General features: G+C 51.5%; 1 protein-coding gene across 2 annotated transcripts in view; it reads right to left on the reverse strand.

Annotated features, from left to right (window-relative positions):
* The window catches only part of GNAO1 (G protein subunit alpha o1), a 146,665-nt gene that overhangs the window by 35,981 nt on the left and 83,493 nt on the right, over positions 1–27,191 (reverse strand). For both annotated transcript variants that reach the window (XM_005444576.3, XM_005444575.3), the window contains exon 4: positions 14,325–14,485. In XM_005444576.3, coding sequence (XP_005444633.1) covers positions 14,325–14,485 — 161 coding nt within the window. The remainder of the gene's footprint in view (positions 1–14,324; positions 14,486–27,191) is intronic.

Consider the following 27,191-nt stretch of genomic DNA (forward strand, 5'->3'; position numbering starts at 1 on the left):
GCATCACTGCCAGAAACCGTGGGTACCAAAATCAGCCAATGCTCTGCCATGGGCAGATGTGACCCGCAGCTAGCAAAAGCAAAACCTGGAAATTTTGCCCTTGGCGGCATGCTAAAAATGTCTTAGTTATCCCAGACATAGGTGGATCTCCTGGGCATGTAAAATCTGTGCTATGCAAATGGACTTTCTGGTCCTTCTCAGCAGCTGTCAGGCTGGGGCTCCTCTGAGAACAGCTTTGCTTGTGGTATTGCAGCATTTTGGTTTCAGTCCAGGCCAGATCCAGAAGCAGAGACACGTAAGGGAAAATTCATGGAGTTTCTCATCCCTTCAGAAAATGTGCAGCCGAATCGTTGTTAGGAGATTTGTTTGCCATGTATTAAAACAGCTCGCTCGTTCCCACCAGGGAAGGCTGTCAACCTGGGACCAGGCTGGGCTGGCGAGACGTCCTGCCCACCACCCACTTTCCCTTTCTCCCTCTTTTCTGGGCGTGAGGACCTCAGAGAGGTCTGCAATTGTGGTCTGCTGTCACCACACATCCAGCCCTGGAGGGTGAGGCTCCGGCAGCCACTGAGCAGCAGTGTGGGCTGCTCCCAGGTCTCTGCAGGAGCAGGCAGGGATCAGCTGAAGATGCATGAGGGACTTTTGTGTGGGGGATAAAGTCAGTTTGGGATACTCCATATGGGACAGCCCGGCCGCAGGGCTGGTGTGGCTTTGCGGGAGATGAGCCAAGGATACCACCTCCATGGCACGGTCCTGCACGAGGGCTGGGGACGGCTGCTGCCTCTGCACTTGAGGTTGTGCAGAGACTTTCCCCTGTGCCCTGGGGACACATCCCTGCCAGAAGCAGGCTCTGCTGCCTGCCCATGGACCTGCCAGTGACCACGTCTCTCGTGGTCTGAGCTGCGGGACAAGGTGCTGCAGTAACGGCGTGGGCAGACCAGGAGTCCCTGCCAGCTTGGTGGGAGAAGCTCGAACCCACCCAGGAGCACTTCACTTCCAGTGGGGGGACGGAGCTGGCCCGGAGCAGCGTTAGGTCTGGAAGACATCAGGAGTTCTTCCAGACAACGCAGACTTTATTGCCAAGACATGCTTTTGCCGAGCTTCCTCTTGGCCGCAGCAGGGGAGGAGAGCATCTGGAGCAGCCGGCCGGGCAGCACAAGCATTGCCCTTGCCCAGTCCCGGGCTTCTGCGCTCGCTGCTGCTGCAGCACCTCAGCTCTGGCTGAGCGTGACTGATGTGTCCTGCCAGCCTCCCACCCGAGTGGGGAAATGCCATCGATCACACTCCCTTTAGGAGGAACAGAAGGATTAAGGGGATAGATGACTCGCCTGAGGACACGACGGGAAGTCTGTGGTGGCACTTGGGAGTCAGTTTGGGTTCCTTAAATCACAGTCAGGAGCTTTAATCACAGGACCTTTCCGTACGGAGTTTTATAACCCTTAAGCGATATTCTTCCATGCTTTTAATAGAGATTTTGCCCACTTAGGGGCAGATGCTTCAAGGCCAGTAGAAATTTGCTGGCCTATTATAAGAAAGAAAAATATTCCCTACATAAAGAGCAGCCTGTGAAATGGTGTTACAATTGATGATTAAATTGTAAGTTAACCCGAGAATTTGAATAGAGATAAATAAGTGCTTTCTTTTTTATTGGTGAACAAAGAAGGCTGAAAATGGATGTTGTCATGTACTTTTCTGCTCTATCCAATGTAATTTCATGCATTCCTGTATGGATTCTGATGAGTTCTGCAGATCAATGACACTGCATTTAAACACAAGCTAAGCAGTAATTACAGATGCATGCAAGATTTATTCATCTGGTGGCACTGCACCAGCTGATGGAAGGATCAGCCGTATCCAATCAATGTTTGAAGCTTCTCAAAATAAAGAGCTTTTTGGCTCCCACTGCAAAGTGGAAATAAAAATAAACCCCTGGATCCCAGGAGTGCCTCCTTATGTCCATATGGGGAAGGCTGCAGGGTGGGTCTGGGTCATACCTGCACTGCTGCTCACGCTACTCCTGGTCTTTGCATACCCATATGTGTCGCTCACGTGGGGTCTTCATGCACTCACTGTATGACCCACTTGTCCCTAGGGCTGAGTATCGGACTAATGAGATTTAAGGCACAAGTGAGAACAGAGGAGGAGGCTGAGCGGTGTGGAGGAAGGAGCTGGGGAGCAGGCAGCCAGCGTTCCCTGGGATCATCCCCGTGTGCCAGAGGGCGAGCAGGGGCAGGGAGCCAGCACGATGTGCCACGCTGCGGCATGAAGGGAGCACCTGGGGGACTGCAGTCGAGACCACAAAGGTGTGTAACGCGGCTCTGTTATGGGAGCACGCGGCAGGGGGTGCAAGGCGGCATGGTTAAAGTCAGATACTGGATTTCATCCAATTTTTCTTCAGCTTTTCCCTGTTGATGTGGGCTCTACATCCATATAGGAGCTCTCCCCTCCCGTGGAGCAAAGCTGCTTGCTCCCCACTGTCACCACAAGATGCCCTGACAAGCCAGGGAGTCCCACCCTGCCATGCTCTTTGCTGGGACTTCAGACAGGGTGCCGGTGCTAATCCTACACCCAGATTTCTCATGAAGCTGGTGGAAAGCAGTAACACATCAAATGGAGTCAGCAGGGTCAGAGCAAAACCTGCAGCTCTCCCATGGTACTTCTGTCCTGGGGCAAGGGAAGATGAAGAGCAGGGTGAACGGGCGGACCAGGCAGCCCAGGGGTTTGGGCAGCCCTTTCTGAGCCTCCCATGGGTGCCTGCACGGCATCAGAGAGACCCTTGGGAAGATAAACAGGTCGTGTGGGTGACCTCTGCATTTTGTGCGTTTTCACTACCGACTACTTTAAGCAGCTGCTCTGAAGTCTCCCACAGTGATGGCAGATGTTGGAATGAGCACAGTGGGGCTGAGCCTCGCTGCCCTGCCTGTGTGCTCCGCTTCAAAGGAAGCTCCACTGGCGCTGGGAAGCACAGGCAAGTGGGAAACCCATCCAGCCCTGCCCGGGGAGCAGCCGTAGGTGGGAAGAGCTTGCTCGGAGGTACGCCCAGGGTGTCCTGCACTGCAAGCTCCCCTCTGTCACCTACAGGACTGGCATTGCCACCATCACGTGCAGGGAGGACCTGGCTGAGACTCTGGTTCATGGGATGCAGCTCTTTATCGTGAGTGGGGAAGGGGCTCTGATGTCCTTAAGGGTGGTCTCCTGGCCAGGACACAGGTAGTTGAGCTCCTGAGTAGAAACGTGTAGCCTTTTTTTCCCAAGTTTATTTGAGACTTCTATATTTGTGTCATTTCTTTGTTTACGTATTTTTTCTTCAATGAGAGACTACTCCGGGGATTTCTTCGTGCAAAGTTGCTGCTTCCAACATTAGTTTAATTTGAGCAAAGATTTTTGCCTGGACTCCATTACCAGTTCCCAGGTCTCAACAGCTGCTGGCTAGTGTCAGCCTCCTCTTGCTCTTTCTTTCTCCTGCTCCTGCCCATCGCAGATTTGGCCTCACTGTTCAGCGCACTCCCTGGTGCAGTGTTTCACATGTTGGGAATTGCAAGACCATGGAGCTGTTTAACTGAAAATGTTTAAACTGACATTAATGCTGCTTGGTAGGATGTACTGCCTGGTATTTTCTTGAATGAGGATTTGGAAATAGTTCTTACACTATTGTCAAACCTTATGTACCGAAAGTAGTACTGAGGGACTGGGAGACGCTGATTTATGCCATTAAAAGTGCTGTCAGAGCTACAGTGATGGCTTGTGGGGTGTTTCCCCACCTGGGCTTGCAATTTTGGAGTGCTGAATTTCTTTTCAATGCTGGTGCTCCCAGCAAACCTGCTGCTCAGCATTGGGGTGACAACGTAGCACAGCCGGGAAGGGGTTACAGCAAGGCAAAGTGCATTACAAATCCACAGCAAGGCTTGGACTAACCGCCAAAACCCGAGCTGACACGTCCTTGGCGTGGCTCCATGGTGCGGTTTGTGCCTGTTTCTTTCTCCCTGTATCTCTTCCCGGCCTCTCCCAGCAGTGTGGAGAAGGTGCTGCCTAAAACCTAGGCTCAGCACCATTTCTCCTCTTTTTTTCCCAGTAAATTCAGTCCCAGAAGAGACCCCCAGGGACACCTGAGGAGATGCCTTCTCCAGGCACTCAAGCATTTAAATGCATTAAACATATCAGAGGTGGGGTAGGTGTAAGCACAAGGATTTTGGCACAGGGACGGGTGTTTGCTCTGCTGCACTCCAGCCTCCTTCTGCTCTGAACTGTGCAGCTGTGCCCAAACTAAGCAGCCATGCCCAAAGCCTGTGCCCACATTGCCCAGTGAGTGTGTGCCCACCCACAGCAGCCCAGGCAGAACTGCCCCAGAGCCTGGGGTCGCAGGCACGTGGGAATTTACTGGCCTTTCTGATGGGGGCTGGCAAAATAGGAGCCGTGGGTTTGGATCCGTGTGTTACACCAGTGGTTTGAAGGCAAGGAACATGTCTGGAGAAGGCGGAATAGTTCACAGACAGTCTCAGTGTTGTTTTTAGTCTAATGGTGTAAAAGGTATGGGTGAATGAAGTGAAATGGACCTAGCACTAGCTGTGTTGCAGGGGAAAATAAAACAAAAAAAAAAAAGAAAAAGAAAAAGAAAAGAAGGTAGTAATAGGAAAAGGTAAAAGATCTGCCTGAAGTGTATCAGGTCCACTGTGTTAGCTGGGCTTGTGCCTGGTGGGTATGGGAGAGTGGCACACGAGGCAGTAAGGCGGCAGCATCATGTTCGCCTGCCTTCAGCTCCCCTGCCCAAATCCATGACTGCCTCATCATTGCACTTAGGGAAAAACCAGGTACGACCCCGCTGTCAGGTCTCCAAGAGCGGGAGGAGGCAGCAAGGCCACGCCTGGCACTGACCCAGCCCCGGAGCGGGGCACAGCCGGGTGGTGCGTGTCCGGGGACTGGGGACACAGGCTGGGGAGCACCCGTGCCTGCCACTCTCCGCAGGGCTGCTAATGAAATCGCAAGGGAAAACACAGCCTTTCCCACCTGCCCAGCCATGCTGCCTGCAGCCCAACACCCCCGGTGCCAGGTTTCCTCTGAGACACCCCAAGCACGCACCATATGCATGGCACCGGTTGTGCCCGAACACATGCGTGTCCTGCCGAGCCCTGGCCACATTGTCTGCGTGGAGAAAAATCCCCATATTTCCTTCTTTCCATCCTAAAAAGCAGTAGAAAATCAATGCCCGGGGGTTGAATATTGGCTCAGTGCTTGGCCTGGATAAGCAAGAAACAAAGTGGTGTTTGCTACAGGGCTAATTAAAGCTATTATATCAATTTGTCTGTGAAATGATCAGAGCACAGGGCTCCACCAGGCAAATCCTGATTTCAGCAGGACTGTCCTGGCCGAGTGCTGGGACTCGGCTCCCGTGGGCTCACTGGGACACCCCTGCCGTGCTCTGCCCAGCCCAACAGGCTCCTGCCTCACTCTGCTGCTGCCTGTGCTGCTCTTGCCACTGTGGCCATCAGCGTCTCATAAACAGGAGTGTTTATTGTCCCCATGGGGGAACCGAGACAAGGAGCTTCAACCTGCTAACCAACAGGCACCACGGATGCTCGGGGGGGTCCCAGGGAGCTCTGCCTTCCTACGGGGGCCATGCCACCTTCCCTGCGTGGGCACAGCTCCGGGTGCTTCATCCCCATCATTGCTGAGTCCTGTGATTCTATGGCACATGTCACAATGTTTGCAACAATTTTTTATTTTTAATTTTCTTCATTTTTGTTCTCTCTTAAAGCCTCAGCCCCTCAAGGCTGGATATTAGGTGGACTATTTGCTTAAGGAAATAAAAAAGGACTTTCCAGCTCTCCAGTTCACAGACAAAAGGCTTTAAAGTATAAGCCAGAGGGCTTAGGAAGCAGCAGATAAAAGCAATTTTCCAATGGTTGTCTTAATATATATTGAAAAGCGGGAGCTTTTTAGCTAAGCTCATGATTGGTTTTGGATTTAACTTCTAACCTTAAACACCTGAGTGTGGGGGTGCTGCACTGCTCCCCCTCTTCTCGCGTGGGGCGTGCGTGCACAGGCTGGACCCGAGGGAGGGCAGGGGTGGCAGTGGCTGCGCACCTGTAGCCGTCCCTCACTCGTGTGCTTGGTGGGCTCTCTTACGTTGTGGGGTCTGATGACTCACACAGCCACGGCACGCTGAGCTGGGGCAGGACAGGGTGACCGATGGAGGAATGGCACCTCCTGAGTTCAGGGGAGGGAGCGTTGTGCCGAGAAACCCAGGGCAGGGAAAGGCTGGTGGCAGTGACAACGTGAAGGAAGGGGAAAAGGACGTCCTGCATCCTGAGCGCAGGGACCTGATCTGCCCTGCGCGGTGGTGCTCGTCCTGGGCTGGGGTGGCTCCTCCTGAGCTGTGCACCCCACGGCCGGTGGCAGGCTCCCGCTGCACTGCTGTGTGCTGCCCGGGCTGCAGCTAGCCCCTTTTCAGGTTCTCCTTCCAAACTGGGATGACGTCTGGGATAGGACCCTGTGGGGGAGCAAGACTGGGGGCAGCATCTCTCAGTCACACCGTCACCACTGGTGCCTGCAGACCCATGTGGAAGACAGCTTGCTCCATCCCAGAGCCCAGCTACCAAGAAATTCCCACGTTCCTGCCATTCTTTGCCATTTAAGGATTTCAAACAGACAGTAAATACTTTGGGAAATGACGTGCCACTGCCGTGCTCGCCTCCCAGCGTTGCAGACGGTGCCAGACCTGACGCTGGTGGTGTGAAGAGCCGCGGCACGGTGGTCCCCTGACAGCTTTGCCTGCAGACACACTGCAGAATCACGAGGCTGAGAGCAGCCGGCTGGTCCCCACCTGACCATGGGCGCTGCGGTGGGACAGGACTCACAGTCCCTGCTGACCGATGAGCCGGACACCGACTAGCTGGCGTATAGCAGGAATTACCCATACAGAGGGTATTTTTGCTAGAGCTACCCGATTCCCTAAGGAGCTTCCTACAGCAATAGGATGCTCCAAGAGCCTCGCTGGCAGGAGACACCCCATCTCCTGCCCTCACCCCATATGAGTGATGCTGTCTCGCAGGGCAGGCTGTGACGGCGGAGCTGGGGGCACACGGTATGTCGAGCTGCAAGGTGCAGAAAGGGAGAGGGTAGCTTGGGCTCCCCGGCTCTGCAGGAGAGGAGGAGCAGGGGCTGTGGGTTCCCAGGAGAAGCTGGGCTTCCTGGCTCCGAAGCCGCATCCCAGCACTTCCATCCCCCAGCGTGGGAAGGAGGTTGGGGTGAAAGGGGGGAGACCGCAGTGATGGGCGAGCTGCAGGGCACGAGCGCTGCCTGCTGAAGGGCAGGGCTGGTGGGAGAGCAGGGCTGCAGACAGCACTAGGGGTAGCAGTGAAAAAAACAAGCTGAACGGAACAACAACAACAAAAAAAATATACCCCAACCCTTGGTGGCAGCCTGCCAGCTCCAGCTGGTTTCGTAAGGACATTTCAGCCTAAAAATACACAAATACTGAGCCAAAAAAAGTCAAATCTTTCTGCACTGAATCTGTCACCCACAGCCCTTCACAAGGCAGGAAGAAATTCCTGTTGGGTCTGTCAGTCGGCGATGAGAACAGATTATCCAGGGTTCAAGGCTGCGGTGCAGCAGGTTTCCTGGAGGGTGAATGCCCTGTGCCGTGTTTATCAGTGCTGCTGGCTGCTCCTCATCTTTAAGCAAAATGCAAAAAGAGAAGAGGTTGTTCCCAAACCCTGGCAGTGTCCCCTCCTCCAGGCAGCGTGAGCTACTGCCCGGCTCCTACCCTCTCGGGTGGGAGCTTTGCCAAAAGTGGGACAGCCCTGATTGCTATCGTGGGTCATTAAACAGCAATTTATTTAGTCAAGATGTCAAGATTTTCCTAATCTCCAGGACACAGACAACATCGTTAGGATGCGGCGTGGCAATGCAAATGGGCAGAGGGGTGGCAGGTACTGCTGTGTCCCTGTCCCCAGGGAATGATCTACCTGCATGACTTCTCCGCTCCTCCCTGCAGTGCAGTCGCTGCTATCTGCCGGGTCTCTTCAGACAGACCTTAGAGAGATTTTTGGGTGGTAAAAGACTCTATCACCAGTTTTTACCCGCAAGACCCATATCTAAAGAGGTGCTGAGTTTTCAGCAGAGCTGGCTGTAGAATGGGCTATTTCAGATGGAAAGGCAGCCAGCGAAGCAGCAGAGCTCTGGTTCAGCTGGCGAACGCTTTCCTGGCTGTCCCCGCATCACTAGGTGCTGCCACAAGCTCTGCTGTAGAGCCCAGCTCTGCAGCTTCTTCTCTTTGCTGAAGAAGTTCGGGGGTGGGGGTGGGGGGTGTTAATGGCACCTCAGATACCTTCGCACCGACTGAAAGGGGTTTCTCAGAGACCAGGTGTTCACAAGGGAGACCACCTTCTGCTTTTCCTTCTTCATTTTCTTTGGAGGTTGCATCGGCTCCAGCCAGGAAATGCCTTTTGAGACAGTTCCCCCTCTCCCTGATGACTTGCATGTGTGGCTTGGAAAGGGTAAAGGGAAGAGCCTGGCTCCAGGACTAAGCTTCTGGGTGGCCTCTCCCCCACGGAGAGGCTGTGCCCCAGGAGACAGCAGCTCTGGTGGAGCTCTCGGCTGTGCTGGTGTCTGAGAGGGGTCCTGCAGACCTCTGCTCCCCGTGCTGAGTGAGCTTTCTGGTGAGGAAGCTCAGTCCTCGCACTCTTCTGGCAGTGTCTGGTGGGATGGGAAGGTGAGCACTGCTTAACACCCATCTTCAGGATACCGTGACGTGGTCTCCACCCTGCTTTGGGCCAACAGAGGCAGCCCCTGGAGAGACTGCACCCAGTTTTGGTGGAATTGGGTCTCCAGATGGATAAAGACCGAGGGTGAGATGCTGGAAAACATCCAGCTGATTTCGAAGACTTGTCTCCTGTCGTGCCCACCCTCCTGCTCACACCCAGCCCTAGGTGTAGCCATATAGCCACGGCCATTGCTTCATTTATGAGGATCATAATGAAGCCTGAGACCTCTACCAAGCACTTAACAGAAGCAGCCCTGCTCCAGACCTGGCACCAGCAGACGTCACAGGGCTGCTCCTCCCTGGAAATCTTATTTGCATCTCATTTGTGGGAACTACTGGTGTTTCCAGTCAACCTGCTCTGGCCTTCATGAGCTGTTTTGTTTTGCTTATCAGAGGGGGAACTTCATTATTCAAAACTGGTGGGCATATTTACTTAACGGGAGTAAATGAAACCATAAATTCAAACAAATGTATCTACATCTCTGCTTGTGATCTATTTTCCCTTTCTGCTTTATTGGTGCTTGGGCTCTGAGACACAAAGGTGGGTTGTCGATAAACAGTGCAACGCAGGTCATTCCAATTAACTGGATTGTTTCATTTATGCTGCTACTCCCTCCAATTATTGCGAGGGAGTGCAAGGGACGGGCATGAGTGAGACGGGTGCACAGAAAACCATATTCTAATGCAAAAGCTGTGATGAGAAAATGGAATCTACACACCTGATGGGAATATTAATGCAAAACCTTGACCTATAATTTTTCTTTCTTCAGCCTGAGAGAGCCAGCAACAATTGCAGCTCATTAAAACAGACCATGTCCTGACAGCCGTGCATTATGCCTACGTCCTGCAAGTCCCCTTCACCAGCAAGGCAAACATTGAGACCACGGGACTTGTGAGATGTGGGCATTACCATAAAGCTGCATGGTCCGGCGCGGCTGGGAACAGGAGGAGACTGCGGCCAACCCCGAAGACCCCTTCTCCTTTTTAAACCCAGTGTCATGACAGAAAAAGCAAGGGGACCAAAACCAAAAGACAAACCAAAAAGTGCCAGTTTGGACTGGACCTCTGGAGCTCAGCTGGACCACCCCCCGTTCAAAGCAGGGCCAGCTTCACGGCTACATTCAGTTAGCTCAGGTGGCTCAGTGCTGAGCATTTCCAAGGAGGGAGATTTCACCGCCTCTCTGGGCAGCCGGTTCCAGCGCTGCCTTGGCGGGGCTCAGTCTGGAAGCCATTCGCTGTACCACGACAACATCTGGCTCTACTTTCTCAACTGTTTTCTCAGTGCAGAGTGTGAGTTGGCATGTGGGATGCAATAAGTATCAGTAGGGAAGGTGATACCCTCCTGCAAAGACAATTCTTTTGCAAGGAAAAGAGATCAGAAAACAGTCCCACGTGAGAGAGGGTGAGAAGGAAGGCACTGCAATATCTGATTCTGGGGTTGGTGCCGCTTTTCTGTAAGGCATGGCCAGGGCAGTTCTGGAAGCTGGAGCAACCCAGGTGTTGTCCAGCTTGTGCTTGGTATTTGGCACAGACTTGAGATGTCAGGGCTCCAGTTAGCTATGGCAGAGCAGCAGACACAGTTGCGTCTCTCTTTCCCCACTGAGCAGTGAGGTCCGTATGCCTCTCGGGAGGCATCTTTCCCTCCCCTCGCTCCCGGAGAGAGCCAAAGGCAACAAGCTTCCTAGCCCTGACACCTCTGATATGTGTGAAGATGGATGGGTTGAATGCAGGCCTAAAATATTTTACATTTTCACGGCAGTTTCACAGCCCTGGCATTATCAAATGATCTTTCAATGTACTTGGAAGCAGGAGGGGAATAACTTGAGATGGATTCTGGCTTTTTTATGTCTGTGTACTTGCAAACTGTCTCTGCCTACACATCTTGCAGGGCCTGTGCCTGTTTGGATATGCACACAGAAAACTGGTGCTCATGTGGATGCTCCGTCTGCTCCGTTCCCCCTTGAAGTTTGGAGGCCATTCAAAGCAGGTCCCATCCCTGGGCGGTTTGGATCAAACTTGCCCTGTGCACTGCACTCCGCTGACCAGGCTAGTTAGGGGCTCGAGGCTAGGAAACACAAGGCAATTTTAAAATCTGAACAAAAGTAGGAGATTAAGGAAACCAGCTGGAAACCTCTTTTGCCGATTTTGAAAGCAAAATGTGGGTCACAGATGTGCTTCCACAGACAGAAACTGGCTGGAGAAGAAAAAGACATCAGCAGTGCCCCGACTCTTTGATGATCAGAGGTAGATTTAGCTTCTAGGCATGGAGACAAGAAAGGAAGAGGAGACAAAGTAGGAATAAAAACATAATCAAGAGATTAGGAATGTGGAACTCAACCCACCCGTAAATTTGCCTTGGGGAACAATGAAAGAATGCAGTAATGAAAAAAGATGAAACCAACTGCTACATTTTACTCTCTTCCCTTCTCTCACTGTCCTTGTGGTTTTACTTTTTTGCTGTCCAAGACACAGGAGGCCCATTACGGAGCGTCCCCTCTTCCTCAATCATGTTTTTTCATTGCAGAAGCGCTGTTTTCTGCTGTCCCTTCGCAGCAGCTATGAGCTCCTTGCTAAGGACGGGCTGATTTTAAAGCCTAAGAAAAGCAAAGCTTCACAGGGAAGTTCACACCGTTAGGCAGGTGGGCATGGGAGAATCGAAAACAACGTGCTCCGGCCCATCTTTGGTAGGGGAGAAGAGCTATTACTCAATTCTTTAGCCTAACACAAAAGATAAAATCTGTTTCCAGTGAAATTAATGACAGACTGGTAAGAGCCATGCCGCCAGCTCTTGCAGGCTGTTGACCAGCCTGTGACTTGGGCTCCCAGGGGCTGAAACAGGAGGGCTGTTGCTTGAAGCATTGAAGAAAACCTCAAGGTAAAGCACTGGAAGAACAACGCAGGGCAATGGCAGCACTGACTCGCAGAAGCCTGAGCAGTGGTTCCTTAGAAATAGCCAGGCACTGGAGGGGGGTTCTGAAAAGCATCCAGGGCATTCAGTGGGTGGCTTCTGGGTGAAGTGCCTGGGCCACTCCTGTGCTGGTCACAGCAGGACCTGGTCACTTGGTGCCTTTGGACCTTGTGACATGTGCTGAGCAGCCGCGGAGCACAATCTCTCGCTCCTGCAGCAAACTTCCCTCCTGCCAGCAAAACACTGGTCCTTATGGCTTATCACCAACAGGAGGCTGAAATAAGAGTGATGCTAGTCCAGCTCACTGCCTGTCACTGTTTTTCAAACTTTGGGGAACTTCAGATTCAGTTCTCCTCCGGAATTTATTTTTATCAGCCCTAATGGAATCACATTTTGTAGTTGCTAGTGTTTTAAATCCAGTATCAGTGTCAATAAAGATAAGCCCTTTCCCAGGGGTACAAAAAAAAATAGAAAACTGTCTCAAATCTTTCACTCATGCAGAAGAAAACAACCCCAAAGCATTGAAGGATTAAATGAAAAATACGCCTCTTTTCGCTGGGAGTCCACTGGGCGTGAATAAGTGCCAACCGAGCTCTCACTTGCATCACCATCTGGTGTGATGGCACCAGGGCTGAGAGATGCAGCGGGACGCGTTGCAGTGCCCTGCCCTCTGACAGCATCTCTGCTCCTGGTGACAGAACCACCAGAGGCTCCCAAACAGCAGCAGGTCCCTAAATGGGAAGGATTTTGTTGTCTTCAGCTTCACCATCTGACCTAGCCCAGAGAAAAGAAGCGTCCAGCTGCAGCCCGACCCACCGAGAGGCAGCCCAGCCCTCCCCTGGCGAGGAGGATCCCACGTCCTCCTCTGGATCGCGATCTGGGTGGACCAAAATTCATGTTGCTGGGCTGCAACCACACGTTGGTATCGCTGTGAACAGCACAGTGCAGAGCCTCTTCAGTGGATGTTTAAAAACTGCTTGTGGTTTCAGAGCTCTCGCTGATGAATTGCCCAGCAGCCGGTCACACTGGGAGGGCTATGCTTATTATTTTCAACTGCTATCTTGCATGGAAGCAAAATCAAAATACTTTCCTCAAGGTAGTTGGCTCTAAAACAATTGAAAAATTTTCCACAAGGTTGTAATGCAATTAGGACTGGCATTTAATATAATTTATATCTCTAAAGGTATGTTTATACCATCAGACCCTTCTTTTGTAGAAAAAAACAACTTGCTGGCAAGAGAAGGCTGATTTTGCTATTACAGGCAATGAAATTAAACATGGATGTCCACCTAGCAGTGATTAAAAGGCAGCATAATGTCAGGATCATCACTGAGATGTAGTCGCTTGTGGTGAGAAATGGTTGGGTAGGAAGCTGTGACACCAACCACACATCTGCAGGTTTCCCATTTGGTTTTTGGTCAATGCCAAGTGATGTGTCATCACTCGCCTTCTGCCACAGCATGGCAAGAGCAGAAATAATCCTGCGCTCCCTAACTGCCCTGCCAGCTTGGATGGGAGGAGCTGGTGCAGACTGGGGACGATCAAGCCCACCTCACAGAACACCACCCTCAGCCACGCCGGTGCCTGGGTTTGTGTTTTGATAGATATCCAGGAAAACCCTAAGCAGAGACACCAGACAAGCCAAACACGCAGTAACGACTCCAGAAGTGCATGAGTCAGCTGGTGAACTTGTTGACATGGAATATTGTGAATGCCAAAAGCATGGCCGTAACATTCTCCTGTTGCTACCTGGGGAAGCCTCTGTTTCCCTGATTACCAAAAGGTCCAAAGGGATGACTGGGGAAATGATGACTCTGTGCTTGCCCGTTCCTTATTTTTTTATATTATATTTAACCATGTTTTACTGACTACTGCCCAAGACACAGTACGGGACTGAGAGGATGTTTTGCCCGACTGCAACAGCTGCTGCGATTGAAATTACAGTATGAAACACTTTAGCCTCCTTGTCTAGGTGGAGGCAAACAGATTGGATGAATTATCAGTAGAAATGGGCCTGAACAGAAACTTGAGAGGCACTCAATGCTTCTTCAGAGCCAGAGAACTCCTGTCCTTAAGGTGGGATGAACCAATCACCATTAAAAAGGTAGTCTGGATGTGGTCCCTAATGGTAGAGATGCCACTGACTGCATTATGAGAATAACACAACGCCACAAGAGCACAGGAGCAAAGACATCCCTCACCCTTGGCTGTAATCCAGCTGCCTATTAGCACAGGGTACGGCTATCAGAGAAGCAAACGCAAGAGCTGTGCGGCTACACAAAGCAGCTGATCACACCCTCCGGCTATCTACCAGGCAAACAAAGAAGCCATTGGCCGCGTCCATGGGTTGGTCTGCCTCTGCTCACTAGATCCGTGTTTGCAGAAACCTACCTTGAGCCGTCTGGGAGCAGTTTGGGGAACCTGGCCTCACGGTCACAGACCTGACCCCCCTGTGACCCCCGGCTGGCCGGCGGGGACATGAATGTCCTGCCTGATCCTCTCTGCCTCACAGCAGCCTGTGACACAACACGCACCCCAGCCTGTAAGCACGACCGCCTTCAGAGCCACCGCTGTCAGGTCATTAACTCCAGTTAAAACTTTAACAAGCCCAAACGCAGCTTCTTAACAGAAAAGACTGTGGACAGGCATACTCACTATTGGGCCGAGTCATTAAGCTGATATTCCCGGGACCGGTTGAAGCATTCTTGGATCCCAGAGTCTGCCCAGAGTCTCATCATAGCTGACAGCAGCTCTGGAGAGAAGGGCTCTGTGTCCTCCATCCGACTTACAACATCGCAGACCATCTTGGCATCAGCCTGCAGAGGAAAGAAACGAGAGGTCACATACATGCTCAAGGCAGAACTGGGAGCCAGGGGTTTCAGAAACAGTTCACCAAACCCTAGGAGGCAAGGGGCTGAGTTTCTCGGGATGGGGCTTTAGGATCCACACCGTATGATCCAGCAGGCAGGGCTAAAGGAGGATGGAGCAAGGAAGCCACAAGCAAAAGGGTTATTTCTGCAACCCACCCCCCGTCAACAAATGTATCTACTCAGCAGAACCAGTCAGCGGTGCGTGTGTGTGGAGTTTCTTGGGAACAGAAGGAAATTCCTATATTTACAAGCCTATTTTAAATTGTTAGCAGAGCGACACATACCCTGCAACAATACCTGTTTTACCTGGGTGTGTAACTGCTCTGAAGTAGGGGTTGTTTGTATCAGAAAGGACAGTAGAAAGGCTCCAGAAGCAATTTTTTTCAGATGCTGGTTTATTACTTTTCCTGAATTCTTGTTCTTTGCTACGAGCCCCTGCTCCAGGGGCTAATTCATATTAACACCGACCACCTTGGCTGGCTGTCGTGCTTTGTGACTCAGAGGGAGAGGAATCTCCTGCAGTTAAAGAGTATGGCAGCGAGGGCAGGGCCAGCTGGCTGTGTTCAGATGGAATCTTTTTTGGTTAAGAAAAATGTGATTTGTTGGAACAGCAACTTTTCCTGGAGGATTGTGTTCTGACACAACTCGGGTCCGGAAGATGTCTCAGATTTAGGATGGGAACGTCTAGACAGCCTTGGAATAGCTGAGTTCAGCCCTGCTGTAATAGTTCAAGGTGGCTGATGCTTCTTCACCCATTTGCAAAGCGGGACACCCGAATTCATGACCACCCTCTGCTTGCTTTGCAGAAAGTGGATCTCCCACCCCCTCTCCAGACTTCTGAAACCCCAGGGCTGTTGGCTAATCTGCAGTTCATCGCTTTAAAAATTTTGGAAAATTCTCCTATTTCTACCAGCTGAAACAAACCCCATTATTATTGCTATAGTTCATTGGAAAAGAGGAGCTCTTAATCCTTGTGTGTGCTTACAGCAGCTAGCGAAGACAACCTCCTGGTTTTATTACTTCTCCTCTTGTCTGCTAGATCAAACCCACTCTTGGACAAACACAGATGGAAGTCTTCGCCTGCCAGGGTGTTTGGTCTAAACCAGCAAACGCTGGCCAGAAACACGAGTGTCGCAAACGGGCGTGCAGGCAGGGCCCGTGCTGTGCTGCCACCGTCCCATGGACAAACAACCCTTGTCCATCACAGTGACCCAGCTCATGAGCACAAAGCCACCTGCAGCTGGGCGTACAGCTCCTGGGAAGCCGGGCATTGCCTTCGGGAAGAGCTCCTGCAGCTTTCCTGGGTAGAACAGTCTCTGTGCTGTTCCTCTGCCCGGCCAGGTGCTGCGGGTGCTCCCCCCTGACACTCAGACCTAGCAGCTGTGATGGGAACAGCCCAACTGCTGAATGCGTTGCTCTCCTCGGGTACCGCCTGAGCGCTGGGGACAAGGTATGACAGGGTTTGTGGCAAAGCAAGCAGATTATATCTTAGGTCATAGGTACAAGTAGAAGTGGAGAAGTACCAGCGGTGAAGAGCATCACAATAACCCAATTGCACGGGTGGGAGCGACCAGGCGTACGGCATGGCTGGCATGGCCAGGATCAACACTCCCCTGCAGCCTCCCTTTACCGAACACTGAAAGTGTTGGGAAATCGCGGGGTGCCAAGCCGCTAGCACTGGAGGCTGAAGCTGCTGGGGAGTTCAGTGCTCAGAGAAAGAGCCTCAAGTCCCCTGATGATGCAGTCTTCACAGGCAGAAGTCTCAGTACTGTATGGACACACCATCCCGTAAAACTTAATGGAGTGGAGCGTCTCTGCTTTGAAGACTTTATGAACATACAGCCTTTCTCGCAGAACATTTAACTTCATATTTTAGTGCCCAGGAATCCTCCCCGCACTCTGCAGACTCTGCTTGTGTTGGAGAAACAGTATTGGTGACTCACACCACAAAGCCAAGGCAAACAAGGAACCTTGAAGAGTTCAGTTAATTTCAAAAGCTTGTTTTCTGCCCCGGAGTGCTTCGTGAGCTCAGTGAATATTCATAAATCACCAGTATGGTTTGCCTGCCCTGCTGGAGCTGTAATTCTGCTCTTTTCATGGACTCTAAATAACATGAAACCTGCTAATGGCCAGTCAGCTCAGGACTGCGGACTGGCGTGGCCCCGTTATTTGTGCAGAAAAAGCACCCATAGTTACAGTCAGGTAGGAAGGAGGTCTTCCGTATGTCACCCTGACTGCTGGGGGGCATTCTAGGTGTAAGTCACAGATCTGCCCATCTGTCTGCGATGGCAAAGCACATTTGAAGTTCTCCAGCTGTTACAGGCAGGGTCTGGGCTGCTTCTGAGCTTGTGGATTAGACTGCAGATTGCTTTCTGCAAAGCATCAGAAGGAACAGCAGGGTCGTCACATTTTCACGAAATAGCTGCCTCACCTTCCCCACTGCTGAGACTTGTGGCAGTGCCCTGTGATTTAAGACCTAGTGCAAGAGGGTTTGAGCAGAAGACGTAGACGAACAGCGATGACGGGGCAGAAGGGGAGTGACCAGGGACAGGCACCTCCAGCTGTGGTTACCAGGTGTGCTTGGGCTAGAAGCGGGGCTGAGCTCCTAGGGCAGGGGGTTATTTTGGTACGTGCTGCTCTGCAGTCACCAGGGGTCCCTTTTGGCGGTGGGAGGGATGGGAGCAGCTGCCCTTCCCCGGTGCGGGGCAGACCGTGACTCCACAGGCTGGAGCAGGGGAACAGCTCGTAGGCAAGTCTATCGCTCCTGCTGAATGGTAATAAAAATATTCTAGACTTAGTTTTATTTTGCAGAGTGAACCACTGAACTCTCAGTTTTCTAGACCAAGAAAAAAGCAAGTGAAACGAGTGTTTTTAAAAATACTCCTCCCCCCTGCCAAGGATGGAGCCCCTCTGTCAGGGAGCATGGGGCCATCCAGGAGTTCAGGCATTTGTTAGGTGATTTAACGAGCAATTAAGGATCCAAGAAGAGAAGATACCCCTTTCTTTTCTCACTCTCCAGGCTGTATCTCAAGCTGGGAATGACATTAAAATCTCCAGCCCCCCCTGGGCCCAGCAGGTAGATTTTTAAATACTGCCTGATTGACTTTGCCCTTCCCACCTCCCCCGGGTCTGGCGCTCCCGCTTTTCCCGAGGTGAGAGGAGCCGAGCCTCCTGCCACGCTCTGCCTCTGTACTGAAGCCAGCAATTAAACAAAGCAAAACAAACCCGACCAACCAGCCCCCTCTGCCCCCCCGCCTTGCAGTTCCCATCCGACAGGGTTTTCATTAATGAATATCACGGTGGTATTTCAGCTACCTCAGGAGCTAAAAATAGGCAGCGCTCTGCCGCCGGGATTGCTGGAAGGAGCCGCAAAATGGTGCAGGGCTGCTTCCTCCACTGCTGCCGCTGCCTCTCCCCAGCTGCTCCATCTCCTGTTCCCTCGGTACAAGCTGGCTGGGAGGAGGGTAAGGGGCTGGGCTGGTCTCCTTCAGGCTGGTTCTTATCTGGTGGGAGCATCCCATCCCATCCCATCCCATCCCATCCCATCCCATCCCATCCCATCCCATCCCATCCCATCCCATCCCATCCCATCCCATCCCATCCCATCCCATCCCCACAGCTTTCCCATGCATCCCACTTGCATTTTCCATAGTGGGTCAAACCCTAACCCTCCAGCTGATTGCTTTTGGGTTGATTGTCACCGAGAGCGAGATTTGTTCAGCTGTGTCGCTCCTGAATTCTGAACGTGCCCACCCACAGCGGGAGAACTGGAGCTGGCTGGGCTTGGCTTGGGAAACAGCTGCGCTCACAGACCCAGGGATGGTAAATGACACATCCAGGCTTTTGCCATCAAGCTAAAAAACCACCTAACCCGTTGTCAAAGAACAAACCTCCACAGCAGCCGGGGAGTGGAGGGGGCTCTGCAGGGCCAGGGCAGTGAAATCCACAGGCAGAGGTGAGCCAGAAGCCTGCCAGCTTAGCGGGAAATCAGCGTGGCTCCTTCCTACCTCTGGGTTGTGCATCTACCTTTGCACATGGTATAAATCCAGTTCACAAGGGGATCTGTTTTCTCACTAACCTGGGCATAACCGCAGTTATTTAATTGTCTCCCATATGTCACTGTCACCAAGCACACAGGCTGTGCTCAGCACGCGAACTTGTGACTTTGCTTGCAACAGCCACATAGCCCAATTAATTTGTTACCTTGCTGGAAGGGAGACGGGCTCTTCCCAGCAGCCTGACATCACTGGTGGTCATGTTCATCTCTGCAAGCAAGTTATTTCTCATCATGCCGATACTGACCACCCCTAATTATCTGTTCCTCCCCACCAGCCATGCTCTGTGCCCACGAAGGTACCAGCAGAGCTGCTCCTGCCCTGGATGCCGTAGAGTTGCGCTGGAGTGGGACTCAGGTCCCCGCCTCTCTGGCCATCCCAAGGTAAATCCTGGCTCCGATCCTTGGAAGTTGCCTGGACACTAACTAGGGGATTTTTTTTCTTTTTTTTTTTCCTTCTTTTTTCAAAAAGTAATTGTTTTCTGGAAGGGAACTATTTAAGGGAAAGGCAAAGCCTGAAGCTATGTGGTACAAAACTGCTAAACCCTATAGAGCTGCACTGCCTTACACCCACAGGAGAGCTGACCCAGTGTGTCATATTGTACTGTGCTTTCCTTTTGGTGAACTAAATCCCAGTAAATATAATTTTTGCTGTTATTTACTCTGATTAATCATACTCGTCACTCAGCCTATCTGAAAGGTTAACACTGGGGCAATTTCCTCTGGTGGCTGGCTGTACTCAAAGCTGCATCTCAGAACATTTCAGAAAATCCATTCAGTGGGGGAAAAAGATAAGCACTGCATTTTGCTGGCAGTGCAAGATGAATCAGAGGCACGGTACTGGTTATCAAGCAAGCAATCTCATGAAAAAAGTAGTGGCCATCGCAGGGCAGGAACCTGGGGCAAATGAAACTGATGTCTTGAAAGCATCCACTATCCACAAAGGGTGACCCCGGAGGACGACCTTCTTGGGGGACCCAGATCCTGACCACAGCATACAGCGGTATGTGCCTTTGCTACCTCAGTGAGAAACGAGGTCCCATAACTTAGGGGCAGAACATGGCTCATAAACTGAAAACCTCCTCCTCCTCCTCTTCCTCACAGAGCATCTCAGAAATCTCGACCCTGCTTCCCAGCTGAAGTGTGGCTGCGTCACAGCAAAAGCCGGTTATTTTCATAGCATTTGCAGCCTGAATGAATTCTGGAAACAAAGCAGGGCTGGTGAATACGCCTCTTCCAGAGACATCCAGGGCCCAGCTCCAAGTCCATAAGGAGTTTTTGTAGATGCTGAATAAATAGCTCCACATATGACTCTCCCCGTCACTCTCCCTCTCTTTCTCACACATCTGTGTTTCCAAGCTGACCTCTCAATCTGTGGAAATCTGTCTGGCATGAAGCAGCTGCTGTGCATCAAAGGAGAGACAACTTTCTCCCTTCCTCCTCCACTCTTCCATCCACCTTCAGAACATTTAATCAAGGCCTCCCACCTCTGCTTGGCATTTGGCTTGCTGAGAGACCCTGGAAGGCACTGCGCTAGTAAAAAAACTACCCAGCAGCTTATTCAAATCTATCCCTTTAAAGAATACCTTGAGGTGGGCACCCAAACTACAGCCCCTCCGTACTCCCATTAGTTGGATCTGGGAAACTCCTGACAGATCCCAGTGGTCTGGGAAAGATGGGTTTATGCTGATGCGAGGCTCAGTGTAGCGCTCCAGCGATTTGCATCACACAGCAAAGCTAAGCCTAACAAATTAAGTTAGAGATGGTTGGCTTTCCACAGCGTCACGCTAGCCATCTTCTACCCTGCTCGTGGAAAACAGCTCACAAAAAGGTTGGCTGACTTGGGTACAACGCCAAAGGGCTGCTGCCTGCCTGTGAGCAGACAATTTTCTACGGAAAACATAACCCGACAGTGACGGTGACATCCAGATCTTCTCCCGAGATTGTGCTGTCTGGCTAGCAATCAGTAAAGCCCTGGTTTTCATAGCCTTCTGGAGCCAAGATGGCACCACCACCTCTGGCTGTCTTGGCCAAACAGCTTTGCTGTGTCTGGTTCCTGGTCTGGGATCTCTGTCCTGAAACCTTGTTACAGCTGGTTTTTTCTGTCTGCTGCTTCCTGTCTGGGGAGACGTTGCGCAGGACTGGCATTACAGATCATGATGGCTCTAAAAGCAGGCCAACTGCTTTAGTGTGGTACTACTTTTATTCCTACCCATTCTGTATGATCCTGCAGTTGATCAAATAACATTTGCTGGCTCTTACATGGGTATAAACTTCTTTTCCCCTCCTGCAACACACGTACAATAGTATTCCCTGTCTGCTTGGGCTGCTGACTACCTGGCAATCCAGGGACTGGGTAATGCATGGACTAGACTAAGCCCTTGGGCTGCCAGTTGGCCACCACCATTGCAAGAGTTCCTATAGCTCTCTATCCTGCAGGAAACAGCGCTTCACTCCCCAGAGAGGTGGAAAATCCCACCACCCAACAGCACAGAACTCGACTGCAAGAGGGATGCTGCTGAGAGGCAAGTTGTTTCCCAAATCCACTTCATTCTAGGAAATCATAGGGTCCCCCCTTGTTCTTGAGGAGCTCAGAAGAGCTGAGCTGGGTGAGGCAAACACGGTGGACAGCTGGCCTGATTTTGCCACACCAGGATGGGAAAGCCAGAAAGGATGTGTTAAATGGTCTCAGAATAGGTTCTGACCCACTAGCTGCAATGGAAGGTGAGAAAACAGCACTCTGTCTGTCCCAGTCACTTCTAATTTGAGAAGACGGCATCCCTGAGAGACCGGGAGCTGCTGCAGACTCCACCAGCATCCCTCCGGGAGCAGGATGCTTTGATGGGTCCTCTGTCCTAGAAGCACCGAGCAGAAGGGCTGGGTACGGGACCTGCACGCCCAAGCATCATCCCTCGCTGATGACTTTCAGGCCATGCAGGCACAGACAGCGCTGCCCACCAGGGAGGGGATGACAGAGAGAGTCACAGATGGGGGACATTAGCCGCATGGCTTCATGCTCCGCAGGGAAGTGCTCTGCCGCAGTGCTGAGGAGGAGGCTGGAAACATGTAAAGACGAGTGAACAAAATCCTTGCAGCTTACTGCCCTTCCCCTCGCTGTAAAAGCCTCTCTGCTGGGTAAAAGTCCATAAAATGTAGCGGCGCCGGAGCGTTGGTGCTGCAGGGAAACGCCTGATAGCCCACAGTGGAAGGGCAGGTGGGGAAGCTGCATCAGCTCCGGGCGTTTGTAAAATCAACGGCTGTTTCACACGCATCGCAAAGCAGGTGGCTGAGGACGAGCTGAGTGGGAGCGATGGCGATTCTCTGGGAACCTGCTCTGGGTTTGGGAATTCCCGATCACTTTAGCCTGCCATCTCCCTCTCTTCAAATGTCTTTAAGATTTTCCACACTAGGATCCCTCTGGGCGCCCGCGTAAGGGTGGCAAGGCAAAGGGGACACGGTTTCGTTCCCAGCTCTCCCACCACAAAGGGGGAAACGGGCTTTGTCTTTGGAACAGAAAGGGAAACCAGCCCCTATGGTGGGAGTATTCCCAGGACAAAGCGGGATTTTTTTTAACATCTCTGGCTAAATGCCGCTCGTGTATGATGATTTATAGGGCAGCGCCTTCCTGCTGGGAAGCCATGCAGCGCTGGAACCTAGTAATTAGTTTAATGCTCAGAGCTTGATGCTGAACGGTGGGTGCTAATCTCCTCTCTACAATTAATCTAGCCGATTTATCAGTGCTTCGTACGATGAAGGACTAAGTCTGTGGGCTACAGTTATCTGTCCCTGAAGAAAGCAATGGCATTTCAATCAGAAAGAGCCTTTTTTCATTTTACGGTCCTATTTTACTTGGTGATCTGTGTTGAAGATACATACTTAAAGGACAAAGTGGAGAGGAAAAATCCCCCCATCCTACCCCAGTCCTGCTAATTTTCAGCTCTGCGTTGCCTCTTCTCTTCTCTGTAACCTGTAATTGGGATATCTGGGTAGGGATTTCTTATTGCTCTCCAATGAAACAACCACGGGGGGTTTGGTGTCCATACCTAAGCCTTCTGCCTGACAGGGTGTCTCAGAATTATTTCTTGCATTGCTGGTGTGAGAGCAGGTATCACAGCAGCCAAATAATACTGGATTTTCCACTTTGCAGTAGAACCAAAAAATTAGGCGGTGTGAAAAATCATCTTGGATCAAACGTGTTGCCCTGCATTCTTCTGTGACCCAAAATCCTCTGAAAAATTTCATTTCACATCCAGCCAAAGTGCTTGCCTTGAGCCCTACCAAAATATTTTGGTTTGTTTCAAATTATTTGGGGGCTCAGTATTACTCTTTTAAATGCAGGTCAGTTTTCAATCAAAAATTTTGTTTCCAAATGAAAAGTTGGAAAAATGAATGAAACCAAAACACTCTGGCTTTTCCCTTATGAAAAATTCTCCAAATTTTCACATAATTTCTTCTTGGCCATGACTACTTGTAGGTTTTGACTGATTTTACAGATGTTTTAGGTTTCTTTTAGACTGTGCTTTTTAGCAAATTCATCAAACATTTCTGCCCAGGTCTAGTATCTAATATCTAATAAATGCAAGAACTTTCTTATCAGGAGTCCTTCATTCACTGCTTATTTGCTGTTTTAATTTGGATGCTCATCACCTCAATTTTTCTGATTTTCAGTCCTGTACTCTTTCACCAAATGCCTTACAAGATGACCACTGCTGAGGGCAGACAAAGGGGTTTTCCTTAGGTTTGCCTTGGACTTTACCAGAGCAAAACAACATATGTAAACTCCGATACCTACACGGCCGGGATACAGGTCCTGGGGGCACGAGGATGCGCTGGCACTGTGGTTTAAGAGCTGTCCCGGCAATCAGCTAAATATTAACCGACGGGGCATGGTGTCAGGCAGAGAGGGCACTTTGGGAGCTGAGTTTCTACTGCAAACTTAAGCAAGTTTCCCTTATCTGTTTAAAGGAGGAGTACTCGGAGAAGTACTTCTATTTTCCTTACGAGACCATTAAGAACATTCCCCAGCCCTTTGGAAGGGAGAGGCTGGGAGGAGGAAGAAGAGGGAAAGCAAGAGAAGAGGAAGGGGAAGGAGGGGAACCTGGTGGGTCAGGTGTGAGCATTGTCATTCCAGGCGGAGCTGTTCTGGGGGCAATTAACAGGAACTTTCTTTCATGAACTGCTCTTTTCAGAGAGACTGGATAAACAGGGCCTCAGGTGCAGCGTGAGATGACAGGGTAGTCTATAAAATAAGTGCCTGGCAGAGAAATATCTTTATAACGGCTTAACAGGGATAGGCAGACATAGGCTGGGGGCCTGGAAGAACTGTTTGATGCTGTTGTGTCTATTTATTATTTATTCTTCTGGCACAAATATAGCATCAAAGAATGTCAAAACCAAAAAGCCCATAACCTGCTGTCACTGGATTAGTCCTACATCTCTGTAACCATGGCATCGTGTGGAATTGACAAGGAAAATCAGCAACAATGGGAAGAAAACGCCTGGCATTTATGACACTTGCAAGGATGAGGCAGACTTCCTCACTCTGGTGAGGACGCACCAGAAGGGATAAGAAAATCTGTGAGAGTCTTGCTAGCCTGGGCATCTGTGAGGCTCAGCTCTGATGGAAAATGCCACAAAACAGCGAGATTGCTCCCTTGTGCGTAATCCTACGTGATACATATGGGCAACACAGAGTGGATCCCCCCCTAAAACATTTTCCTGCCATTGCAGAGCACGTCGAGCCCCACAGAAGGGAGGGGGTGGCATCAGCGCCTCTCTGCAGTCAAGAATGGAAATAGCCGCAACACCTCAAGTACCACGGTCAAAACTCTCCGTGACTGTGCCCTGGCAGGGTTCACCTCTGCGGGCTGTGACGTTGCCAGCCCTCGCTCGCTGTCTCTCAGGCCCATCCTATCTCAGTGCTTTCCTGCCTTCCCCTCGGCTGCTCCCCCGCTTTGTGCCAGCCCCCCTGGCTCTGCAGGTCATGCAGCACTGCCGCTGGGAGACCTCCCTCGTGGCTGTACAGAGCAGAGGACCAGGCTGACATGAGTAACAAGGCATAGGCTTAATACTGTACTGATTATTTTTTGGAAAATAATATATATTCACTTTTTTCTGAAACACTTTTGCTGGCTTGGAAATATTTCAAGTGCCAGCAGCAAGAGATTAGGGAGCTTCTTTTAATCAGCTTTTGTTTTGCTTCTTTATTTGCATCTTTGCAGAAGAAGGAGTAAAAGTCTACTCTGAAAAGTTCTGCGTGGAGGGATTGGGATTTGGCAGTGTCATGCAGTGATGCTTCTGGATAAGGGGAAGCGGGAACGGTGCGGCCTCCCACCGCCTCCCGAAGCCCCCTGGCAGGAGGGGTCTCACCTCTCCCGCAGGCAGATTTGGGGCAGGAGGAGCTGGTGTGCTCCAGCCCTGTGCAAAGCTCAGGCTGGAGATCTGTTTTCGCTGCCCCCAACTCACCCTGTGCAATAGAGCACAATTGCCAATAAAACCTTGGAGCAGAGACTCACAGTTGGCCAAGGATCTGGAAAACTGATTGCCTCTAAAATAAGTAGATAAGCCTATGGCCACCATGTACATCCCGGCAGCGGTGGGCATGGTAGTCCCTTCGTGGCATGGTCCGTCAGTCGGAAAGTGAGAAACCCCAACAAACGTGAATGCCTGCCATCCTTAGTGCCTCTTTTCTTTCCCTTCTCCGTTACTTTTGCTTTTTCTCTCCCGGCGAGCCTTTCTGCCTGGCACTCCCGTGGCTCTGCCTGCCTGTCTGCCGCCAGCCCCAGCCCCAGGAACAGCCCTGCGTGCGCAGCACTCTCTGGAGATGCCCTTTCTCTCGCAGACATTCAGCCCATGGTGCACTGCAAAAAAATATCCCCAGCGGAGCGAGCGATGCCAGTAAGATGCTCGCCTTCCCTCCACCTCCCAGGGCTACTTTCTGCCTTGGCTACGAGCCTGCCTGCATCTTTGTGTGGTTAATAAAAATAACCGAAAAGTACTTGGGAGCAGACAGAGCAATCCCAGAGACTCCAAACATCTAAGGGGCTTTGTTTCCAAGGCAACATCTTGTCTCCTAGCTGCAAAAGGCCACGGGAATGAAGGCAGCCTATGGAAAATGAATAGCTCAATGACAACAACAACAACAAAAAAATCTGCTGGGGAGCGTATCAGGGAGGGAGGAGTGTTTGTAGGGGGGCCAGGAAAGAGCAAAGCCGAGCAAGCCAGGACTAGCTGCACAGAGCATGCCAAGGGACAGGGTGCAATTTATCTCATGAGAAGCCCAGTCCTGCTCCCATTGAAATGCATAGCACCACTTCCACCGACTTAATGGGAGCAGGGGAGCTTGCACAAATCAGCTATTCTTTTCTTTTCCCCTTTTTTTAAGCTACAGTGTTTGAAGATTCGAGCTAGTTAAAAATAATTCATTGTCCGAGGCAGAGCTTTCCTGGGTCCCGGGAGCTTTCCAGCCGGGGCTGCAGCACGCTATTGACTGTAGCCACCACGGTTCCCACTGCCGGGGCTGCCGCCTCCCCTCCAGCGCCCAGGGCAGCGAGGCGGGAGGTGCCCGAGCACCCCAGCATCCCTCCGGCTCTTCCCATTCAGAAAGAAACATGTTTTCACCTATTGTTATTTCAGAGCTGTGCGGTGTGTGAATACCTGTGTGCAAGCCAAGCTGCAGAATCAGGTTGTTTCGCTATGGCTGGCCAGGCCGGTTTTGCTCTTACGGCATTGCGAGCTGGCTGCCCGGAGGGTGGGCTGGGGGCTTCAGGCATGGGGAAGGCACAGACCCCTCTGTGTCCCACCGGTGGCACCCACAGCCCATGGGACAGCACCCTCCCTTGGAGAGGGCAGGCGGGCAGGTCCGTGGCTCTGTTGTGGAGCTATTGAACGCGCACGTCGCCCTTACGTAAGTGGCTGCCACAGTAAAATGCCCCCGAGATCATTTATGGGATTGATATCAGACTGGGAGGGGAGAGGCTCCCCAGTGGCAGATGCTTGCCTGCAAATGGCCTGCTCTTGCCTTTCCTCTCCCTTGCGTCCCACGGGAATGCCTAAAAGCTTTGGATCGTGATGCCAAGTGAGCTGCCAGAGCTTTTACTCCATGTCCCAGGAGGCAGCATGGATGCCCCAGGAACGTGAGGGGCGCTGGGTCAGGGGCTCCTTTGGAACTGGCTCCCGGCTCCTCGCAGAGCAACTGACACGGAGCTCCACCATGCCAGGGTGGGCTCCCGATGTGGGGAGGGGAGGAGGAGGGGGCCCGGGAACTTCCCTGGGGTGGCCAGGAGGGATGGAAGACATCGGTGTGTGCTGGTGCCTCTCTGCCCTGGGCTGGAGCCAGCCTCAGGCTCGTGCTCTCCCTCCCCTTGTCCTCAGAGACTCTTTGGGATGATGAACAACCTGGCCATTGATGTCCTGCCTGATGTTAAAACATTTTATTTAACTAATGTTTTTCCTTTGTACCCTCTCACGATCAATACTATGTGAGCAAGAGGTTTGCAGAGGGAGAGCTGCTGGAAATGCTCCTCTCACACTTTTTTTCGCACCCTCTGCTGTGGGCAGAGCAAATCCATCTGCATGGATGGACCACTGCTATTTATT

The sequence above is a fragment of the Falco cherrug genome, chromosome 14 (assembly GCF_023634085.1).
Source record: "Falco cherrug isolate bFalChe1 chromosome 14, bFalChe1.pri, whole genome shotgun sequence".
In the NCBI taxonomy this organism is placed as follows: Eukaryota; Metazoa; Chordata; class Aves; order Falconiformes; family Falconidae; genus Falco; species Falco cherrug.